This window comes from Oryctolagus cuniculus, chromosome 1 (assembly GCF_051225735.1).
Source record: "Oryctolagus cuniculus isolate XC-2025 breed Fujian yellow rabbit chromosome 1, ASM5122573v1, whole genome shotgun sequence".
Taxonomy (NCBI): Eukaryota; Metazoa; Chordata; class Mammalia; order Lagomorpha; family Leporidae; genus Oryctolagus; species Oryctolagus cuniculus.
Window position 1 is genome coordinate 162170091 of NC_142867.1, and position 21261 is coordinate 162191351.

The 21261-nt window shown below is 39.9% G+C and overlaps 1 protein-coding gene across 4 annotated transcripts in view; it reads right to left on the bottom strand.

Annotated features, from left to right (window-relative positions):
- Nucleotides 1–2648: 2648 nt before the first annotated feature.
- The window catches only part of ZNG1A (Zn regulated GTPase metalloprotein activator 1A), a 55717-nt gene continuing 37104 nt past the window's right edge, over nt 2649–21261 (bottom strand). For all 4 annotated transcript variants that reach the window (XM_008256123.5, XM_089337087.1, XM_002708232.6 and 1 more), the window contains 5 exons: nt 14392–14443; nt 9337–9405; nt 9168–9233; nt 7796–7925; nt 2649–7468 (listed from right to left, as the gene is read on the bottom strand). In XM_008256123.5, coding sequence (XP_008254345.2) covers nt 7335–7468; nt 7796–7925; nt 9168–9233; nt 9337–9405; nt 14392–14443 — 451 coding nt within the window. In that variant the 3' untranslated portion in view covers nt 2649–7334. The remainder of the gene's footprint in view (nt 7469–7795; nt 7926–9167; nt 9234–9336; nt 9406–14391; nt 14444–21261) is intronic.

Consider the following 21261-nt stretch of genomic DNA (forward strand, 5'->3'; position numbering starts at 1 on the left):
GGGTGGGGGTGACAGAATGAGATAATGGTAATAGCTGTTCAACTTTGTAAATATACTAAAAACCAGGAATTATATGTTTTTTAAAGGATATATTTTATGGCATGTGAATTCTATCTAAATAAAGTTGTTATAACAAGAGTATCAATGGGACCAGCGCTGTGATATAGCAGGTAAACTCTCTGCCTGCAATGCTGGCATCACATATGTGTGCTGTTTTGAGTTCCAGCTGCTCCAGTTCGCTTCCAGCTCTCTGCTAATGCACCCGGGAAGGCAGCAGAGGATGGCCCAGGTGCTTGGGCCCCTTCACCCACATGGGAGACCAGGAGGAAGCTCCTGGCTCCAGGCTTCAGATGGGCCCAGCTATGGCTGTTGTGGCCATCTGGAGAGTGAACCAACAGATGGAAGATCTTTGTGTGTGTGTGTGGCTCTGACTTAACAATAAATATTTTTATTTAATTAATATATTTATTAATAAATTAAATTATTAATAAATCAGTATAAAAACAAAGCAAACTAAGTTGAATGCTTTGGAAAAACTCCATAATGGCACATCACTCTAAACAAGAAAAATGAAAAAGAAAGGAACTCCTACCATCTTATCCCATCAATTCAATAGTGCTGCTTTAGGAATCAAGTCATATTTTGTAGGGACCTGGTGCATTGTAGACACTGTTTGCTGATTATTTTTTCCCTAATACTGAATAGTTGTTTCCAGAACACACACACTAGTTTGAAAAATAAGCCTTTCTAATCTGATCTATAGAAAGAATGATAATGCATAGTTTCTTTCTAATTCACTCTAAAGATAAAAGGCAATCAGAGAATCCACAGAATTAAGAGGTAAGGTTGATTCTTTTTTTTATTTTTTTTTTTTTATTTTTTGACAGGCAGAGTGGACAGTGAGAGAGAGAGAGAGAGAGAGAGAGAGAGAAAGGTCTTCCTTTTGCCATTGGTTCACCCTCCAATGGCCACCGCCGGCAAGCTGCAGCCAGCGCACCACACTGATCCAAAGGCAGGAGCCAGGTGCTTATCCTGGTCTCCCATGGGGTGCAGGGCCCAAGTACTTGGGCCATCCTCCACTGCACTCCCTGGCCACAGCAGAGGGCTGGCCTGGAAGAGGGGCAACTGGGACAGAATCCGGCGCCCCGACCGGGACTAGAACCCGGTGTGCGGGCGCCACAAGGCGGAGGATTAGCCTAGTGAGCCGCGGCGCCGGCCAAGGTTGATTCTAACACTTAAGACTTATTCTGAGAAACGAACTCCAGTGTATCTTTTTTATTTAAGCAGAGTAAGTTGAGCTGCCAGATATTCAAGGGCAGAATTCACTTCTTTCTACATCGCCTTCACTAGTGCATAGCACTTCTGGAACTGGGAATTTCAGAGCTATCTAAAAATACTGTTTTCCAACGTATAGCAGTAACCCAAAGGAAACAATTATTCAATTCATAGAAAGCAACCAGGTTTATAATGTTACAAAGTATTGATCATTATTTTAAAAGTCTTTTAGCTTTGTTTTGTTGATAACTGCCTTCAAAATTCACCACCTAGGGATTATACACTTAAGGAAGAAAGATATTTTTCTCAATTCTCAACTTCTCCCCAAAAGCATCTAAGACTTTTTAAAAATCAAAAATACTGCCTCTTATTGGAGCGAACCACCCAAAAAAAAAAAAATACAAGTCTAAATAGCAAGAAAAGAAGAACTTAAAAGCCTGTCAAGACAAAATCTAAGCAGACATCTAACAAGAAAAGAGCTATTATTTGGAGGATCTTTCAAGCTCATGAATTATTCACAGGTGCTGAAAGGGGTAACCAAAAGGCATCAGCTTTTTTACCAAGCTGACTCCCTTCCACCTTCTACCAGCCCTTCAACAGCAGTCTTAAACCAGCACACTTTCACAGCACACCAGTGCCCCTTTCACTCACAGCTGAGTGAAAGAACCAATTGCTTTAAGGTGTACAGAAGCTTGAACTGTATATCAAGCCTTGCTGGAAAAGGGACATTTATATTTGTTGAGACTATAAATTTAAAGGGATCTTCAAATTTAAACCCTGGAACAATCCAGAGAGATCTGCATTGTTATCTCTGTTTTACAAATAAAGAGGCAGAGGTTTGGTAAGATTCAGTAATTTATCCTGTATCCCTCAGTAAGTTATAAAATTTTAGGTGAACTGTGTCTAAATCCTGATGTTGATCATCACCTAAAATTATCATCATCATATGACCCTGTAGATCTTTTATAGCAAGCAGAATGATGGCCAACACGATAACTATTGTTGCATTGTAACAATAAAGTCTTCTTTTCAGGGTAATAAATGTAGCAAGTTTCAAAGCCTTCTGAAAGTATAGGTTAAACTATGACCTGATCACTAGAAAATAAAATACAGAATAAAAACATAGCATCAAATGCAAAATAAAACAGTGAGATGCCATTCCAGCCATACTAGCAAAAGTTAAAGGTGTTTGTAAGGTTTGGGAAAATGGGTACTTTGATATAGTACTGTATGAAAGCAAAAGGTGCAGTTATTTGGAAGAGCAATTAGTACCTTTTTAAAAAAATGTATAAATCTTAGAAGCTAATGTTTCTATTTTTACATTATATATTTGGCAAAACATTCACACATAAGACAAAAAACCATGGACAATATTGATTGTTTCACTGTTTGTAATTTCACAAACTGATCTGCCACAGTGATAATACTTAAATCAGTTCCCCCACTTAAAAGCCTTTTCCAACATACTAAGAATAATCCAAATGTCTTTTAAAATATTTATTTATTTATTCGAAAGGCAGAGTTATAGACACACAGAGAGAGAGAGAGAGAGAGAGAGAGAATCTTCCGTTCACTGGTTCACTCCCCAGATGGCCGCACCGGCCAGGTCTGGGCTAGGGTAAAACCAGGAGCCAGGAGCTTCATCTGGGTCTCCCATGTGGGAGCAGGGGCCCGAGCACTTGAGCCATGTTCTTATGCTTTCCCAGGCATCTTTAATGGGGAGCTGTAAGGAAAGTGGAGCATCCAGGACATGAACTGGCACTCATATGGGATGCCAGCACTGCAGGTTTAACCTGCTACACCACAGTGCTGGCCCCAATCCAAATGTTTACTCTGTCCTACAAGGAGCAACAAACCTGGCCCTGGCTCACAACTCCAATTTCATCTCATACCTTCTATTACATTTTTTTCTTCCTGGTCTCCAAAGACACGGTGCTGGTGTCCACCAAAAGGGCCCCTACACTACTTGCCTCCTATACACAGAGCCTTCTCCTGGACTTTGTATGAATGACTCCTTTTAATTCAGCTCTCATGGGCCATTTTTCCTCACAGAGGCTCTCTAGGGCCACTCATTCTGACACAGAACTTTATTTTTATCAGCCTGCTTAATTCTACCTTCTATTTTCTCATTTATATATGCCCTTCCATCAGATTGTCAGCAACACGACAACCTGGCCTTCATTTGTTCTGTGCCGTCTTAGCCCCAGAAGTGATAGCTAGGCAACATGGAAACTCTCAATAATTTTTTTAAGGAGATTTATTTATTTTAAAAGTAGAGTTATGGATAGAGAAGAGACAGAGAGATCCTCCATCTGCAGGTTCACTCCCCAAATGTCTACAATGGTCAGGGCTGGGCCAGGGTGAAACCAGAAGCCATGAGTTTCATCCAGGTCTCCCACATGGATGGCAGAGGCCCAAGAATATAAGCCATCTTCTGCTGCCTTCCCAGGTGCGTTAGCAGGAAGCCGGATCAGAAGTAGAGCAGCTGGGACAGGAATCCATGCCCATATGTGATGTCAGTATCACAGGTGGTGGCTTAACCTGATATACCACATGACTGGCCCTAATAATTTTTTAAATGGATGTATTGTATAGTATACTATGATTTTCTGTGTAATACTTAAAGAGTATCGTTTATATGCAAGAACATGGAAAGATCTAAGACTAATAATCGAATATTTTCTTTTAATTAAACTGTATTATAATATATATAAGATATATAAGAATGTTGTATTTAACACAGGTTACAAAAATAAACCTCTTGGAGATATCTGTGAAAAGTTTCTTGGTTTCTTGAAGAATCAGTTTAAACTGTGTCTCTGATTCCAGGAAAACCATTCATGTTGCAAGATAGAATGAGTGACTAGACATGTCTGAAAGGACAGAATGTCACTTATCCCTCCAAAGGGACAGGGATGAAGGGGAAGGACCAGGGAAGACTGTCTTCATCTCTAATGTTTGCATTTTAACAACCTACACATATTCCTGAAACAGGTGTGTAACAAAAAAAATCACACCTTAGAAGAAAAAACATGTTCATTATCTTTACAAATACTCAAAAGTACACATTAATATTATTTCATACACTGCTTCCACAATAGGACAACTGATTATAACTTCTCTCATGATCTATAACAGACAGCTTTAGACATTTATTATTTGCCAAAGAATATTATTATTGTGACCACATTAATTATAAAACAACTTTAAATTGTTAGGAAGAATAAAATACTTATCAAGGCTCTGCTATGTGCCAGCAGCTGAGTTGGGTACATTACAAACCAATTTACTTTTTGAATGGTTGATATTATCACTATGCATTTTTTTTCCTAAAGATTTATTTATTCATTTTGAAAGGCAGACTGGCAAAGAGAATCTTCACCTGGTTCACTCTCCAATGGCCCCAACGGCCTCAACTGGTCCCAGCCAAGGCCAGGAGCCTGGAAGTCCATCTGGATCTCCCATGTGGATGGCAAGGGCCAAAGCACCAGTACTTGGATATGGAATTCTGGCACTGCAGGTGGCAGCTTAACCTGGTGTGCCACAATGCTGGCCCACTATCCACTTTATAAATAAGGAAACCATTCTCAGAACAAACACTTGAGATTATACAGCCAAGAGCCAGCGAAGAGGGAATTAAAGCAAAAATTTGACTTGAAGATCAATAGACTTTCTACAGGACAATATACTCTCACACAGTAAGAGTTATCTCTCAGGGCCAGCGCCGTGGCTCACTTGGTTAATCCTCTGCCTGCGACGCCAGCATCCCATATGGGCACCAGGTTCTAGTCCCGGTTATTCCTCTTCCAGGCCAGCTCTCTGCTGTGGCCTGGGAGGGCAGTAGAGGATTGCCCAAGTGCTTGGGCCCTGCACCCGCATGGGAGACTGACCAGGAGAAAGCACCTGGCTTCGGATCAGCGCAGCACCGGCCATAGCGGCCATTTGGGGAGTGAACCAACGGAATGAAGATCTTTCTCTCTGCTTCTCTCTCTCATGTCTAACTCTGTCAAATAAATAAAGAAATAAAGAGTTATTTCTCAAACGTGAACTAAGAGAATAGTCCAGGAGACAACTGGGTAAACATGCAGAATTTAAGGACAGGATAGAGAAAGGCATTTGGCTGAGTGTTAAGACACTTGCTTCTCAAACTGGAGTGCCTGAATTTAATTGCCAGCTCCAGCTCCTGACTCCAAGTTATTGTTAGTGCAGACCCTTGGAGGCAGCTGTGATGACTCGGGTGGGTAGGCTGCTGCTGTCCATTTGGAAGACTGAACTGAGTGCTCACTTCCTAGCTCCAGCTGTTGCAGTTTGGAGATTTGGAGAGTGGCACAGCTGAATGGAGCTTTCTCTCTGCCTCTCAAAAAAAAAAAAAAAAAAAAAAAAAAAGAAAGAAAGAAAAAGAAAAAGAAAAAGTACAGATGGAGAGGGAAGGGAGATCAAGATCACCACATTGGCATAACCAAAACAACACAATAGCAATACCAATTTGTGATAACGTAATCAATCAGCCTTCTGCCCCTAACCACTCAACTGTTCAAAACATACAGATGTAACTCCTTTATTTAAAATTCTGAGGGAAACTTTCAAAAGAAATTGGTAATTAATTTGGTGAAACTCTTCACTAAATTCCATCTATACTCCTCTCTTACAATTTGATTATAGTGAAGGTGACTCAGCTTTTAGTAGAACTAGGAGAAACCTGAGCCACTGTAGACTTACACACTAACCATTTAAATAAAGATTATTAACTATCGAGAGTCATCTGCAGTTATAGTTGATATTTTGTACCTCATTGCTTTTGAGCTTATACTAAAAACTAAAGAAGTTAAAAAAAAAAACAAGATGAATTATCAGTAGTAAAATGTATTCTACGATTGAAATCTTCCAAATATATTACAAAATAAATGGCTGACGTTTCATTACCAACTATCAGTAAGGCTTAGCTTTGATTAAAAGTAAGATTTCTGGGGCCAGTGTTGTGGCAAACTGGGTTAAGCTGCAGATTACAATGCCAGAAGCACACACTAGAGCATGGCTGGAGTCCCATCTGCTCCGTTTCTGATCCAGCTCCCTGCTAATGTGCTTGGGTAAGCAGCAGCAGATGGCCCAAGTGCCTGGGCCCCTGTCACCCACTTGGGAGACCCAGAAGGACATTTGGGGAGTGAACCAGCAGATGGAATCAGTGTCTGTCTCTGTCTCTCTTTCTGTCTCTCCCTGGTCTCTGTTTCTCTTTCTTTCCATTGTTCTGCCTTTCAAGTAAATAAATAAATCTTTAAGAAAAAATTAAGATCTCTTCTACTTTTAAGTCTCTAGTGACAAACCTTGTATTTAATAAAAATAGTGACACTGTTTTGTAAAAACTTTGTAATAACAACGTAATAATTGTGTTTCTTCAATCAGCTAAGAAAAAATGACAATATTAAGGAAAAATGACAATATTAAAGAAAATTTTATCATTATTTTTTAAAGACATTTATTTGTTTGAAAGAATTACAGAGAAAAAAGGGAAAGTCAGAAAGAGAGAGCGACTTTTCATCTGCTGGTTTACGCCCCATATGGCCACAACAGCCAGGGTTGGGTCAGGCCAAAGCCAGGAGCCAGGAGCTTCATCTGGGTCTCCCACATGGGTGGCAGGGGCCTAAGCACTTGGGCCATCTTCTGCTACTTTTCCTAGGTCATTAGCAGGGAGCTGGATTAGAAGTGGAGCAGTCAGGACATGAACCAGCACTCACATGGGATGCCAGCATCAAGGGCAACAGTTTTACCTTCTACGCCACAACTCCGGCCCCTCTTATTATCATTATTATAACTAACTTCCATGGATGAGAAACTCTGCATATATAAGCTCCCAAACCAATTCCAAAAAATATTTTGTGAAACCCATCTCAAAAATAAAAATCTGGCTATTATATGAACAGCAAATGTTTTAAAGTGTTAATTTACTAAATTATAGGTCTTCTACAGAATAAACACCATTTTAAGGTACACTGGGATTTATCACAGAAATAATGAAAAGAATAGCTGTTTGAAATATGTGCAGTAGGAAACTTTTCATTTTATCAAACTTTTTGATAAGAAATGCTTTCAGTGTTACAAACTTGATCTTCTTTGAAATGTGTTATCTGCTGCTTTTCTGTTTCTGTTACAGTAGTTATAAATAGTTGTTTAAGGATAGTCTTATCTAAATTCCTCCCTGTAAACAAAACAAAACACAGCTTGATTATATTATGCATAAAATGACACAGTTCACCTCTCAATTCCCCATAACTAAATGCTTGATTATCATGAGACATTTACAAAAAACATTACCCAGTTTAAAAATAATACTTGGAATAATCACTTCTCTAAAATTGTTTGAAGAGGAGACAAAGACCTAACAAGTTTTTATGCCATCACATGATTAAGACAAACACTCACCACAAGCTTATTTAGTTACAATAGAGGGCCTGATTTGGCTAACCTTATTGCCCTTCCAAATATATTTTTTACTTTGCTTTAGACATGTAACCCTGTTACTTACCAATCAGGACCAATCGATTTGTCCTCTCAGTGTCATCTGTCCAGCTCACTGGAGTCTCTTCCAGATCATAGAGCTCATGGACACCTTGAACAATCACTTGCTGTGGTTTTTCTTTGATTGACACCAGCCCCTGCCAAAAGAGAAGGATCCGTGCTCTGTCAGCATCACAGAATGCAGATGGCCTTGCAGTCATAAAACAGCAGCAGGATCTGGCCTCATTCCTCTCAGAGTGATTTACAAGCAGATGGGATTCACCTGTGTCTTCTAGAGAGCCAATCCCAGGTGGAGCCAGCAAGGGGAGTGAAACAATCTATAAACAGGTTCTTGATAGTCTCAACCCCTGACATTCTAGGGAACCCCAGGGGAAGTAGCTACACTGGATACAATAAGTGGTAATCATACAAACCTTATGTGCACGTAGGGACACATCCATACTCAAATGGCCACTGATTGGTTAATTATAAACAGAGAACTGGCCGGCGCCGCGGCTCACTAGGCTAATCCTCCGCCTAGCGGCGCCGGCACACCGGGTTCTAGTCCCGGTTGGGGCGCCGGATTCTGTCCCGGTTGCCCCTCTTCCAGGCCAGCTCTCTGCTGTGGCCAGGGAGTGCAGTGGAGGATGGCCCAGGTGCTTGGGCCCTGCACCCCATGGGAGACCAGGAAAAGCACCTGGCTCCTGGCTCCTGCCATCGGATCAGCGCGGTGCGCCGGCCGCAGCACGCCGGCTGCGGCGGCCATTGGAGGGTGAACCAACATCAAAGGAAGACCTTTCTCTCTGTCTCTCTCTCTCACTGTCCACTCTGCCTGTCAAAAAAAAAAAAAAAAAAAAAAAAAAAAAAAAAAAAAACAAAAAACAGAGAACTGCTACCCCCTAGGAAAAAAACACCCTTTGTGCCATAAATACCTAAATATCAAGTAAGAGAGATCGGGTTTCCAAACCCAGAACAAGAATTATTCTAGTGCTTATTAGTGTCTGTATACAAGGTCCAACCATAGCAGAACTTCATTACTTCTCTCTGAAAATAAGCTCTCTCAGAAAACTGAACTGTTTTCTCTAGGTGATCAATCTGTGAGCCAAGTACAGAGTTTGGTAAGAATCCAGCCATATATCTGCTTAAAACACCTGGAAGTGGAAACCAAGGGATAACATTTCAAGCAAACAGACTGTTTTAGCTGCAACATTAATCGAAGCTGTGAAAATAAATCATGTTTTATGCAGTAATTTCCAAAGCTCCTTTATAGCAATAGAAATGATAAAGAAAAATCAAAGTAGACAAAAGCAACTTCTGTTTAAAACCAAACATGATTTGTATTTAGCAGCTAAGAAAGGGACTTTGCCCAAAAGTCTGAGAGAGTAAACCGAATACTGCACCTTCAGCCGTATGACCTCCATGCAGTGCCGGTCCTTGTCTGTCACATTCTTTTCCCACAGGAGACTCTGCATCAAGAGACATGTTTCAGTAAGACCAAGCATTGCTAAGAGCACCAACCAGGTAACAAAACAGTTGATAAATCAATGATCAGTTAAAAATTGCATTCACCTGAATAAATTCATTTAGCCTTTCTTCCTTTACATTTCCTGGTACCTCGAATGTAACTGTAGTAATACTCTGTAAATCAAGAAAAATAATTATGAATAATTTTTACAGTAATATCAATATATTTTTAAAATCACAAGTTTTAAGATGAAAAGGATCATTTTCATGACATTTTGTTAACTAACAAAATATAATACGCATTACAGTTTTCCCCTTATATGTGATGATTTTGGGAATCAACTACTCCATTTTCTAAATTCTACAGAATTCATGAATGAGTTAGTATTTACACAAAACACTACTTCATCTAAAAAAATTACACACAAAAAATCTTCCCAAAGGGTGCCAACGATTTAATTCACTCTTTCAGGGTTGCAGGGAGGCAGGCAGCTGCTGTTCTATGGTTACACAAGATGAAAAGGTTCTAGAGACCTGCTCAAAAATAGGTTAAGAAGATACATCTCATGTTAACTCTTATTTTATATTAAAATTATTTTATAATAAAATATACTTATTTTGAAATTTTACTACTGTTTTGTTTTTCTTTCCTCATTCAAGGAATCACTATCTCAAAAATTCATATCAAAACATACAGCAAATTTAAAAACAGCAAAAGGTTGCCAAATGAAACAAAACCTGTCATTTTCAAAATCAGTAATTCAGCTTTCAAACATGGATCTTATTTAAGTTGGAAAACCTGGCTTTTAATAGTGAGAATGTCTCAATATAGGACTCCATATATTCGTATTGCTTTATTCTTAGCTTAATGATTTTTGTATCAGGAATGACTATTGCTTTTGGCAAATTAGAACTATGACTTAACAACATCTTTAAAGACTACAATTAACTCCAGTGAGAAGCAAAAATATACCATGGGGTCAAGGAGAGAGCTCGATATTCTGGAATGTATGAATTGCTGCTCTTCTGCCTTCCACAAGTGCAGTGATATGTGTGTTTCTCTACCATCTGCTTCTCCCTCAACTCTACGCACCATGAAACCTCAGGAATGGTTTGTGGCCTGATGGGGGGAGAAGTAGGTAGACAGGGGCTGACACCTGATGAAAGAAAACATGTTCCAGGCAAAGCGGCGTATCTGGAGGCTGAGGAAAGAGGCAGTTTGAGGCAGGTACATAAAGGGGAGAAAGGTAAGAAACAAAGCAGGAGAGACTGGGAAGCAGTGCTTTTCTATGCCAGTAAATTCTTCTCATATTAGAAAAACCCTAAAGAGGGGAAACCTGTAAATTCCCAGCACAGAAGAAAAGGGGCAGAAGGCTTGATTCATAATTGCCTCTAAGAATAACAATAACTAAGCACAGATTGCCACTTGAGTTTTCTCAGAAACCTTCTCACCTTCCAAACCCAGGTCCTCAACCCAAATAAGACTGTTCATACTGCTGAATCTAACAATACTTTTTTTTTAAAGATTTTATTTATTTATTTCTGAGGTAGAATTACAGACAAGAGGGAGAGACAGAGAGAGAGAGGTCTTCCATCTGCTGGTTCCTCCCCAAATGCCACAACAGCCAGAACTGAGCCGATCTGAAGCCAGGAGACAGAAGCTTCTTCCTGGTCTCCCATGCAGATACAGAGGCCCTTGGGCCATCTTTCACTGCTTTCCCAGGCCATAGCAGAGAGCTGGATCAGAAGAGTAGCAGCCACGACATGAACTGGAGCCCATATGGAATACCTACACCACAGGCAGAGGCTTAGCCTACTACACCACAGTGCGAAACCCCCAACAGCGCTATGTCTGCAACACTAAATTTTGCCTTCTGTTTACGTATCTAAAGCAGGAAAGTGCATAAGAATCAGATTTGCTTACACTACAGCAAGGGCAACAGGTATAGATGTGTTTGCCATACTATTCTACTTTTACACAGGCCTGAAATTTTCCATCTTAAAATGCTCTTTTTAAATTACATCTGAGGGGCTGGTGCTGTGGTGTAGGAGGTAAAGCCGCCGCCTGCAGTGCTGGCATCCCATATTAGCGATGGTTCGAGTCCCGGCTGCTCCACTTCCAATCCAGCTCTGCTATGGCCTGGGAAAACAGTGAAAGATGGCCTAAGTCCTTGGGCCCCTGCACCCATGTGGAAGACTTGGAAAAGCTCCTGGCTTCGGATTGGTGCATCTCTGGCCATTGTGGCCAATAGGGGAGTGAACCAGCAGATGGAAGACCTCTCTCTCTCTCTCTGCCTCTCCTTCTCTCTCTAACTCTGACTTTCAAATAAATAAATAAATACATCTTTTAAAAAATTACACCAGAGGCCGGCGCCGTGGCTCACTAGGCTAATCCTCCACCTGCAGCGATGGCACCCCGGGTTCTTGTCCCGGTTGGGGTGCTGGATTCTGCCATTTGGGGGGTGAACCAACAGAAGAAAGACCTTTCTGTCTCTCTCTTTCTCACTGTCTAACTCTGCCTGTCAAAAAGAAAAATACATCAGAATAGGTGCTGGGGAACAGATGAAATACAATCGGCAACATGTAGATTCTATTTAGACAAGCAGTGCATACAAGGAGTTCATTTTGCTATTCTCTCCACTTCTGTATCTCTTTAAAATTTCTCTCAATAAAATGTTAAACATACACAATTAATGTACAAGTATCTAAGCACCACTCCTGAAAATTTGAAAGGTAAGAAATCTTGAGAAAAAAAAAAAACACAAGTTACTCTGATTATACCGCCAACTTTATATTCCTTTAGCAAATATTCACTGTACACCTACCACAACCCAAGTTGTTAAGCAATGAAGAATTATATTTAAGGAATTTACAGACTAATACAAGGTAAACACATTTTAACTCAAATTATAAGGCATCCTGAAGGATAAGAAAGGGGGGTACAATCAGGATTCTATAGGTGCAGATATTGGTCATTATAAAGGTTCTTTTTTTAAAAGATTTATTTATTTATTTGACAGTCAGTGTTAGAAAGAGAGAGGGAGGCTGGCGCCACGGCTCACTTGGCTAATCCTCCACCTGCAGTGCCGGCCTCTGGGTTAGTCCCGGTTGCTCCTCTTCCAGTCCAACTCTCTGCTGTGGCCCAGGAGGGCAGCGGAGGATGGCCCAAGTGCTTGGGCCCTGCACCTGCATGGGAGACCGGGAGGAAGCACCCGGCTCCTGGCTTTGGATCAGCGCAGCACTGGCCGTAGCGGCCATTTTGGGGGTGAACCAACGGAAGAAAGACCTTTCTGTCTGTCTCTCTCTCACTGTCTATAACTCTACCTGTAAAAAAAAAAAAAAAAAGAGGAAAAGACAGAGAGAGATGGCCACAAAGATCAGGGCTGGGCCAGGCCACAGCCAGAAGGCAGGAGCTTTATCTCGGTCTCCCACGTGGGTACAGGGGCCTAAACACTTGGGCCCTCCTATGCTGCTTTCCCAGACACATTAGCAGGGAGGTGGATTGGAAGCGGAGCAGCAAGGGTTCGAATTGGTGCCCATATGGGATATTGGTGCTGCAGATGGCAGCTAAACCTGCTGCACCACAGCACTGACCACTATAAATGTTCTTTGAGGACTACTTTTTCTTCATCTTTTCATCCTTGTTACTCCTAATATGATATCCCTTTCCCAAAGCTCAGTAAGAATATGCTTCAAGTTTATGACCAATACTGGAAATAAAGTTAAATTTTCAAAAAAATTGTATGACCAAGTACTTGCATTGCTTTCAATCACTCATTTTATTTGTTTTAATGTTTATTTTTTTTAATCTACCTGAAAGGCAGAGTGATAGAGTGAGAAAGAGAGAGAGACACACTCAGAGAGAGATCTTACATCTACTGGTTCACTCCTCAAATGGCCCTAACAGCCAAAGACAGGAACCAGGAGGTCCATCTAGGTCTCCCATGTGGGAGGCAGGGCCCCATCATCTGTTGCTTCCCAGGATGCAGTAGCAGTGAGCTGGATCAGAAGCAGAGATTGTGGGCATCCCAAGTAATGGCTTAAACAACTGCACCACAACACCTGCTTCTCACTCACTTTAAAGGTAAGTGAAGATGAACATTCCATTAAGAAGTTGCTTAGAAAAGATGCTACAAACATGGCAGTATGACACCTGCAAATATCAGCCAAAATGAAGACAAATAAACAAATGCATGCTGTTCTTGTGGCCTAATGCAACTAGTAAGGATGCAGGAACTCAGCATTTAGAGACAGAATAGGAAAGCCTGGCATGGTGCTCCCCCCATACTCCTGTCTCACTGTGATGCAGGTGGAACAAAGAAGGCACCCTCATCTTGAGATCTGATTACTGTTTATAGCCCTTGTCTATACTCCTGCAGAAAATGGTCTTTTTACTTTACATTTGTTGAAGTCTTTATTTGGTGGAAGATAAGCCTGTGACTATAAAGAAAATTGAAAGCATGTTATAGTAAAAATTAACAGAAAAAAAAAAAGGCAGGAAGGGGGAGGGATGGAGAGGAGGATGGTGAAAAGTATCATTATGGGCTTAAAACTGCATATATGAAATACATGAAATCTGGCCTGTCAAATAAATTGTTAAAAATTTAAAAAAAGAAGTCACCCTACAGCGTTAACATCCATTACACACTTAACAGAAACATGGGTACGGCAGAAATATACTTAGCTGGCGCCTAACATCTTAAATACCGACTTCAGGAACTAGAAATTTAAAACATGCAAAATACCACAACAACTTTAAATTTAAAGTGCTACTTGAAGGTGAAATTCAAAGTCAGTTTATATTTTAATAAGCCACACAGTTAGTTCAATATAGTTAAAAACAGACTACACTTAGAATCCCCAGGCTGCTTTTCAGTAGTAATTTCCACCCAATGAACTAATTAACTGTAGAATGGAGAAGCTAGAAAACATGATCTCCTAAGATTCTCAACAACTATGGTTTGAAAATTTTCCATTCTGTATTACAAAGTTGCACTAGATTATCTCAAAAGTATTCAAAATTCTAAAAACTGTCAATAGTCTAGAAATACCATTTTAAAAAGATTTCAAATAAAAGTCCTAAACACAGCCAACTTAAATAGATACACAGGTAACTTCAAGAGATACTTTAAAGACTTGTTTTAATATAATTTTTTTTACCTGATCAAGATGAGGTTGTGTTGTTGGCACATGTTGAAGTTTTTTCTGCAAACTAAGAACAACTATTATTAACTCAAGAGATGAATATACTTCCGATTTAAATTTGTATATTACTTGGAGACATAAAGCTATATAAGGAAGAGATTTTCCATAACTAAATCTATTGCACACTCAAATTTTACATGCTATTTTAATGGAAAAGGCTGGCAGATTAAATTTTTAAAAATTCCTTAAAAATGTACACAATTTACATACATACATGTATACTTATAACAAAGAGAAAAACTAATCCTTTGGCAGTACTTGTATATATTTCAGTATGCAGCTATTTCAAAAAGTTTGTGGAAAATAGAATTAAAAGATAAGTTTATTTTGGTGCAAAAAAACTTGAAACCCATGCACAATTATTTCATAATATGCTTTCTCATAAACTTTTGAAGACCTCCACATGTCAGTAGGTTTCTTCTAATTTCAATATGTATAACACATGCTCAGAAAAAATATACATAATTAATCATTTTGGTACTGCTCAATTCTCCTCAGGCTCCCTAATATGAAAATAATGCTGGCACTTAAAGTTCAAAGGGTAAATTTTCCTTTATCAGTGTTTTCCCTAGAACATATCTAACTTATTAAGACACAAATAATGTTCATAAATATAAATCCTCAGTTACCAGTTTGGAGAAATTCAAAAGTCAGACTCTTCAGAGCGAGAAGATCAATATGGCATAACAAATTACAACCCTAACAACTGTAGCATTGATGGAGACACTGATGGACACAGGGTGGGAAGGGGAAAAAGACCTTGCAGATGTTTTGCCCTGAGGAACAGTGAGGGGTAAATTAGTAACAGCAAGTTTAGGAGAGAAGGGGCAGGGAAAACTATTGGAGGGAATGAGTCTCACTGGGGGGTCTTAGCAGGGGAAAGTGTCAAATTAAATCCTGCCCAGCTGCTTGCTCAGGAAAGGACTCTCCTGTTTAATTTAGCACAAAGAAAAATTGTGCAAAGGCCTTATCTATACTGCCAGGATCACATTAAAATCTACTTTTTTAAGTGTCACTAAAGCATTATAAATGCTCTTAATCAAGTGTAGAATGAGATTACTTTTAAAAATCTTTGAAAAATTTTATCCTTTTTCCATATGTTCAATATCTAATGTTGAACAATGACTGCCTAAAACTTCATAAGAAGGAGTCAAAATTTAGCAATGAGCACTTTGGTTCCTGGTAAATCCCAGAATTTTATGCTTTTAATTCTTTCTGTATCATAGAAATAAAGGAAAATGTACTGTAGTCTAGAGGACAAACATATACTACCAAAACCTGAAATTCATGAATTAATTTTGCATATTTACTTGTAATCTTGGAACAATTTTTGTCTCTACACTAATAAACTATATAAATCTAAAATAGTTTAGCATTTGTACATATACCATTATATTCTATAATAATTTATTTCTTTTAATGGAAAATGGCACTAACAACTTTTCTATTTGTCCTATGTAAAAATACAGAATAATATGAAGAACTAGATGCTTTGAAGAAAGTACCTTTACTACAGCAAATTATAGCAAACAACATAAGAGAAAGAGAAACAAACTGATACACTGAATTTCAAAGTGAAAAATCACTTTTCTAAGGAATCAAATACAAAGGAATAAAACATAAAAAAGAGGAAAAAAAAGATCTCAACAAAGAAATATTTTAGTGTTTTACATATTCAATGACAACCCACTTGCAAACTCAAACTCAAAAGGGATAAATTAGTTTAAGCAAGACAAATTTCCACAGTATTGTTTCATTTTTCCATCTTATAAATACATTTAAATGTATCACAGAATTTATAACCATCTTTTTACTCATTGCCTCAAATGAAATAAGAAGATATGGAAGGTAAGAAAAAAGGAGAATGAAAAAGTAGGAAATATTCAAATGAAATGTACTGGAGTCTTAAAGTGAAAAGAAATGGATCAATAAGACAAACTCAGGATGGGCTAGATTTTGGGTCATTTCAGAAACAGGTGGCAAAAAGACAAAAGCTCTTATTCCCAGAATTAGGTGACAGTCTCAGTCAACATTTCTTCCTACTAAAGCCAGAACTAAGAAGGGAGAAGAGATGATTTTTAAGATTTTTTTAAGGATTTCTTTATTCAAAAGGTAGAGTTAACAGAGGGGGTGGTGGTCAGTTCATTCCCCAAATGACAGGATACAGGAGCCTTCATAAATAAATGACTTGGAAAAAATGGGTAAATCTGTGTATTTTTTTGTGCTTAGTTTGATATAGAAATAGCTACAGAAAAGTCTAATTGGATTTTAAAAAGTATGAAATAATGGTAATAAACTGGGAAGAACTTAGCAAGTCCTGTTTTTGACTCGTCTCTGTGACCCTGTGTGTTCAGATACCCAAATGTTCTCCAGGTAAATACAGGGCACCTCTTTCTTTGTTTGCTTTTAAGATTTATTTTATTTATTTGAAAAGCAGAGTTATAAAGAGAGAGAGAAGGAGAGATAGAGAGAAAGATCCTCCATTCAATGTTTCACTCTCTAGATGGCTGCAACAGCTAGGGCTGGGCCAGGCCGAAGTCAGGAGCCAGGAGCTTCTTCTGAGTCTCCCACGTGGATGCAGGGACCCAATACTTGATGCATCCTCCGATGCTTTCCCATGCACATTAGTAGGGAACTGGATCAGCAGTCGGGCAGCCAAGTGTCAAACCAGCAACCATATGGGATGCTGATGCCACAGGTGGTACCTTTACCCACTATGCTACAGCACTGGCTCCAAAAAGATTTTTAAAGAATCAAACCAAGTTTATGCTTAAGACTTTATTCATTTAACAAAGGAAAGATTTTCATTTTAACATCAGAATATAAAAGGCTTGCATGAAAAAACAGCATATTTTGGAGTGATATTCTTATTTCATAATCAATCTTATTCAGCACATGAATAAGTGACAGTAAAATCTGACATTAGGGAAAATGGTTCAGGGTGAAGAGAGATTTTACAATTTTTGACAAAAGTGGCCTTAAAGGACCTATCTCTACCATAAAACAACAAGTATGCACTTTTACCTTGCATAATTTACAAGGATTAAAAAAAGTTAGGAATCATTCACACACAAAGGGAATTCAAAAAGTTCACGGAGGGGCATGTGTTTGGCCCAGCCACTTAGGACACTTGTATCCCATACTAGAGTGCTTACATTTGAGTCCTGGCTCTGTTCTCGATCCCAACTCTTTTTTGATATATACCCTAGGAGATAACAGGTGATGATGGGTCAGTCATTGTACCCTTGCAACCCTAGTAGGAAACCCAGATTGAGTTCCTGGCTCCAGACTTTGCCCTAGCCCAGAGCCAGCTATTGTGCTCATTTGTGGAATGAACCAAGGGATAGAAGATTCATATTTCTCTCTCCCTCCCTACTTCCCTTCCTCTCAAGTAAATTAGTAAATAAACTTTTAAAACTGCTCTTCTCATTAAAAAACAAAATTCACAGAAAATGTGCATTATTTAATTCCTTTTGCCGTGAATTTTTTGAAGCTCCCTGGTATAATTTAGGAACATCAAACTCTCCAGCCTCCCTTTAAATGCAATTTGAAAGGCAAACACTGAGTTTGTGTAGGCATCTGGGAAATGTCTTCATAATTTAACACAATTCATTTAATTTTAACTTATTATCTGCTAACTTTAATGAGGTACTGGTCCAACACCAGAGGCTATAGGCTGACAAAAACAGCTCTCAACTGAAGACTTGACTCCTAGAGTCACTCTTGTCACTTAAGGTCATCCCCTGAGTTTCGGTGTCCAAACTGAGAAGGAAGAGATATCTGCCTTACTTATCCCACACTTTCAGGTGCTGAAATATCCAAAAATATTTTTTTAAAGATTTATTTATTTATCTGAAAGAGTTAGAGAGGGAAAGACAGAGGCAGAGAGAAAGAGAGGTCCTCCATTGGCTGGTTCACTGCCCAAACAGCCACAATGGCCAGGGCTGGCCAGGCCAAAACCAGGAGCCAGAAGCTTCATCAGGGACTCAAACATGGGAGCAAGGGCCCAAGGACTTGGGCCATCTTCTGCTGCTTTCCCAGGTGCATTAGCAGGGAGCTGGATCAGATAAGGAACAGCCCAGACTGAAACTGGCGCCCATATGGGATGCTGGCACTGCAGGTGGCAGTTTTACTATCTATGCCATAGCCCCTCAATTTTTTTTTATAAACTAAATGTGAATTTAAAATCTCCAATGTATACAGTAAAACAGGCCCAATAAAGTATCATCATGCCTTAACCTCAAAGGCTATTAGATGCTATTTTAAAATTATAGATGCTATTTTAAAATTTTAGATGCTATTTTTAAATTGTGGACAATTCCAAAGACTGGGGTTTCTTAGATATATTGATCATCTGTGATCCAAAAATCTGAAATACTCCAAAATCTGAACCTTTTTGAGCAAACTTCACATCTGACCTCATGTGACAGGTTACAGTCAAAATGCATGTGCACTGAAAATACTGTATAAAATTACCTTCTACAAATTTTTAAAATAAGTAAGTAAAACAAAATTACCTTTGGGTTACACATATAAGGTGTGTTTAGACTTAGGTTTTGCCCCCAAGATAACTGATTCATGTACCTGCAAATATTTCAAAATATGAAAAAAATGTGTAATCTGAAGCACATCTGGTCCCAGGCATTTCAGATAAGGGATCCCCTGGCTATGTGTGTTTCTTGTCCTGCGCGTGCAATGGGAATTAGGAGTTTCAAGTGCAGCATCACTTACCAAGCCCACGCCTAAGAAAAATGGCCTCACCTATTCAGACTATTCAGAGGGGTGTCCGCTTTCATGACCTTGCATGGGCACATATGAGATTTAGGAAGATACTCACTGCAGCATTATTCGCAATAGCCAAGACACGGACACAATCTAAATGCCCTTTGACAGATGAGTGAATAAAGTAAATGTGGAAATACATAAGATGGAGTATTATTTACTCTTTAAAAAGAAGAAAATCCTGCCATATATGACAATATGGATGAGCCTTGAGGACATCGGGCTAAGTGAAATGAATCAGTCACTGAAGGACAAACACTGTATGATTCCACTCATTTCAAACTCACAGAGACAGAGTACAATGGCAGTTACCGGGGACTAGGAGAGGAGGAAACAGGGAGCTGCTATTCAACATATATAAGGTTTCAGTTACACAAGATGAATCAGTTTTAGAGATATGCTGCACATCCTCATCCAAACCTGCAGTTAACAATATTGTACTGAACACTTAAAAATTTAAGAGGATAGATTCCATGTTTAAAATGTTCTCACGATGGCCCAAGTGCTTGGGCCCTGCACCCCATGGGAGACCAGGAGAAGCACCTGGCTCCTGCCATCAGATCAGCGCAGTGCGCTGGCCGCAGCACACCAGCCGCGGTGGCCATTGGAGGGTGAACCAACGGCAAAAGGAAGACCTTTCTCTCTGTCTCTCTCTCTCACTGTCCACTCTGCCTGTCAAATAAATAAATAAATAAATAAATAAAAATAAAATGTTCTCACTACAATTAAAACAAAGATACTGATGTTCAGGAATAATTAATGTTTTTTACCTGCCTTATCAAAGATTTCTCCCAGAAGGAGGGAGAAAACTGATGTATCAAAAAGAGAAAGGGTAGTGTATGTCTCTGCAACCCGAGTTAAAAAGTTCTAAGCATTTCATGCACTTTCCCACAGAAAGAGTATTATACATAGTGGCTGGTGTAGAATACTAACATTAGCACTTAATTTTAAGTATCATTTAAATTATACTTTTTAAAATTTATTTATTTATTTGAAAGGCAGAGAGACAGACAGAAACAGAGACAGATACACAGCAAGATTGCCTATCTGCTGGTTTACTCCCCAAATGTCCACAAAAACCCAGGGCTGGCCAAACCAAAGCCAAAAGCCAGGAACTCAGTCCAGGTCTCCCACCTAGGTGACAGGGACCCAACTACTTGATCCATCACCTGCTGCCTCTCAGGGTACATATTAGCAGGAAGCTGTAATAGGAGTAGGGCAAGGACTGGAATCCAGGCACTTCAATACAGGATGTGAGTGTCTTAACCACTGTGCCAAAGGACTGCTCCTACATTATAATCTCTGTAAGAAAGTGCATTCCGGCCGGCGCCACGGCTCACTAAGCTAGTCCTCCGCCTTGTGGCGCCCGCACACCGGGTTCTAGTCCCGGTCGGGGCGCCGGATTCTGTCCCGGTTGCCCCTCTTCCAGGCCAGCTCTCTGCTGTGGCCAGGGAGTGCAGTGGAGGATGGCCCAAGTGCTTGGGCCCTGCACCCCATGGGAGACCAGGATAAACACCTGGCTCCTGCCATCGGATCAGCGCAGTGCGCCAGCCACAGCACACCAGCTGCGGCGGCCATTGGAGGGTGAACCAACGGCAAAGGAAGACTTTTCTCTCTGTCTCTCTCTCTCTCACTGTCCACTCTGCCTGTCAAAAAAATAAAAAATAAAATACAATAAAAAAAGTGCATTCCGATTAACAAAACATTAATTAACAAAACTTTCAAGAACCTAACTCATGGCCAGCGCTACGGCTCACTAGGCTAATCCTCCGCCTGCAGTGCCAGCATTCCAGGTTCTAGTCTCTCCTGGGGTGCTAGATTCTGTCCCAGTTGCTCCTCTTCCAATCCAGCTCTCTGCTGTGGCCCGAGAAGGCAGTGGAGGATGGCCCAAGTGCTTGGGTCCTACACCTGCATGGGAGACCAGGAGGAAGCACCTGCATGGGAGACCAGGAGGAGACCAGGAGGAAGCACCTGGCTCCTGGCTTCAGATCGGTGCAGCGCGCCAGCCTCAGCGGCCATTTTGGGGGGTGAACCAATGGAAGG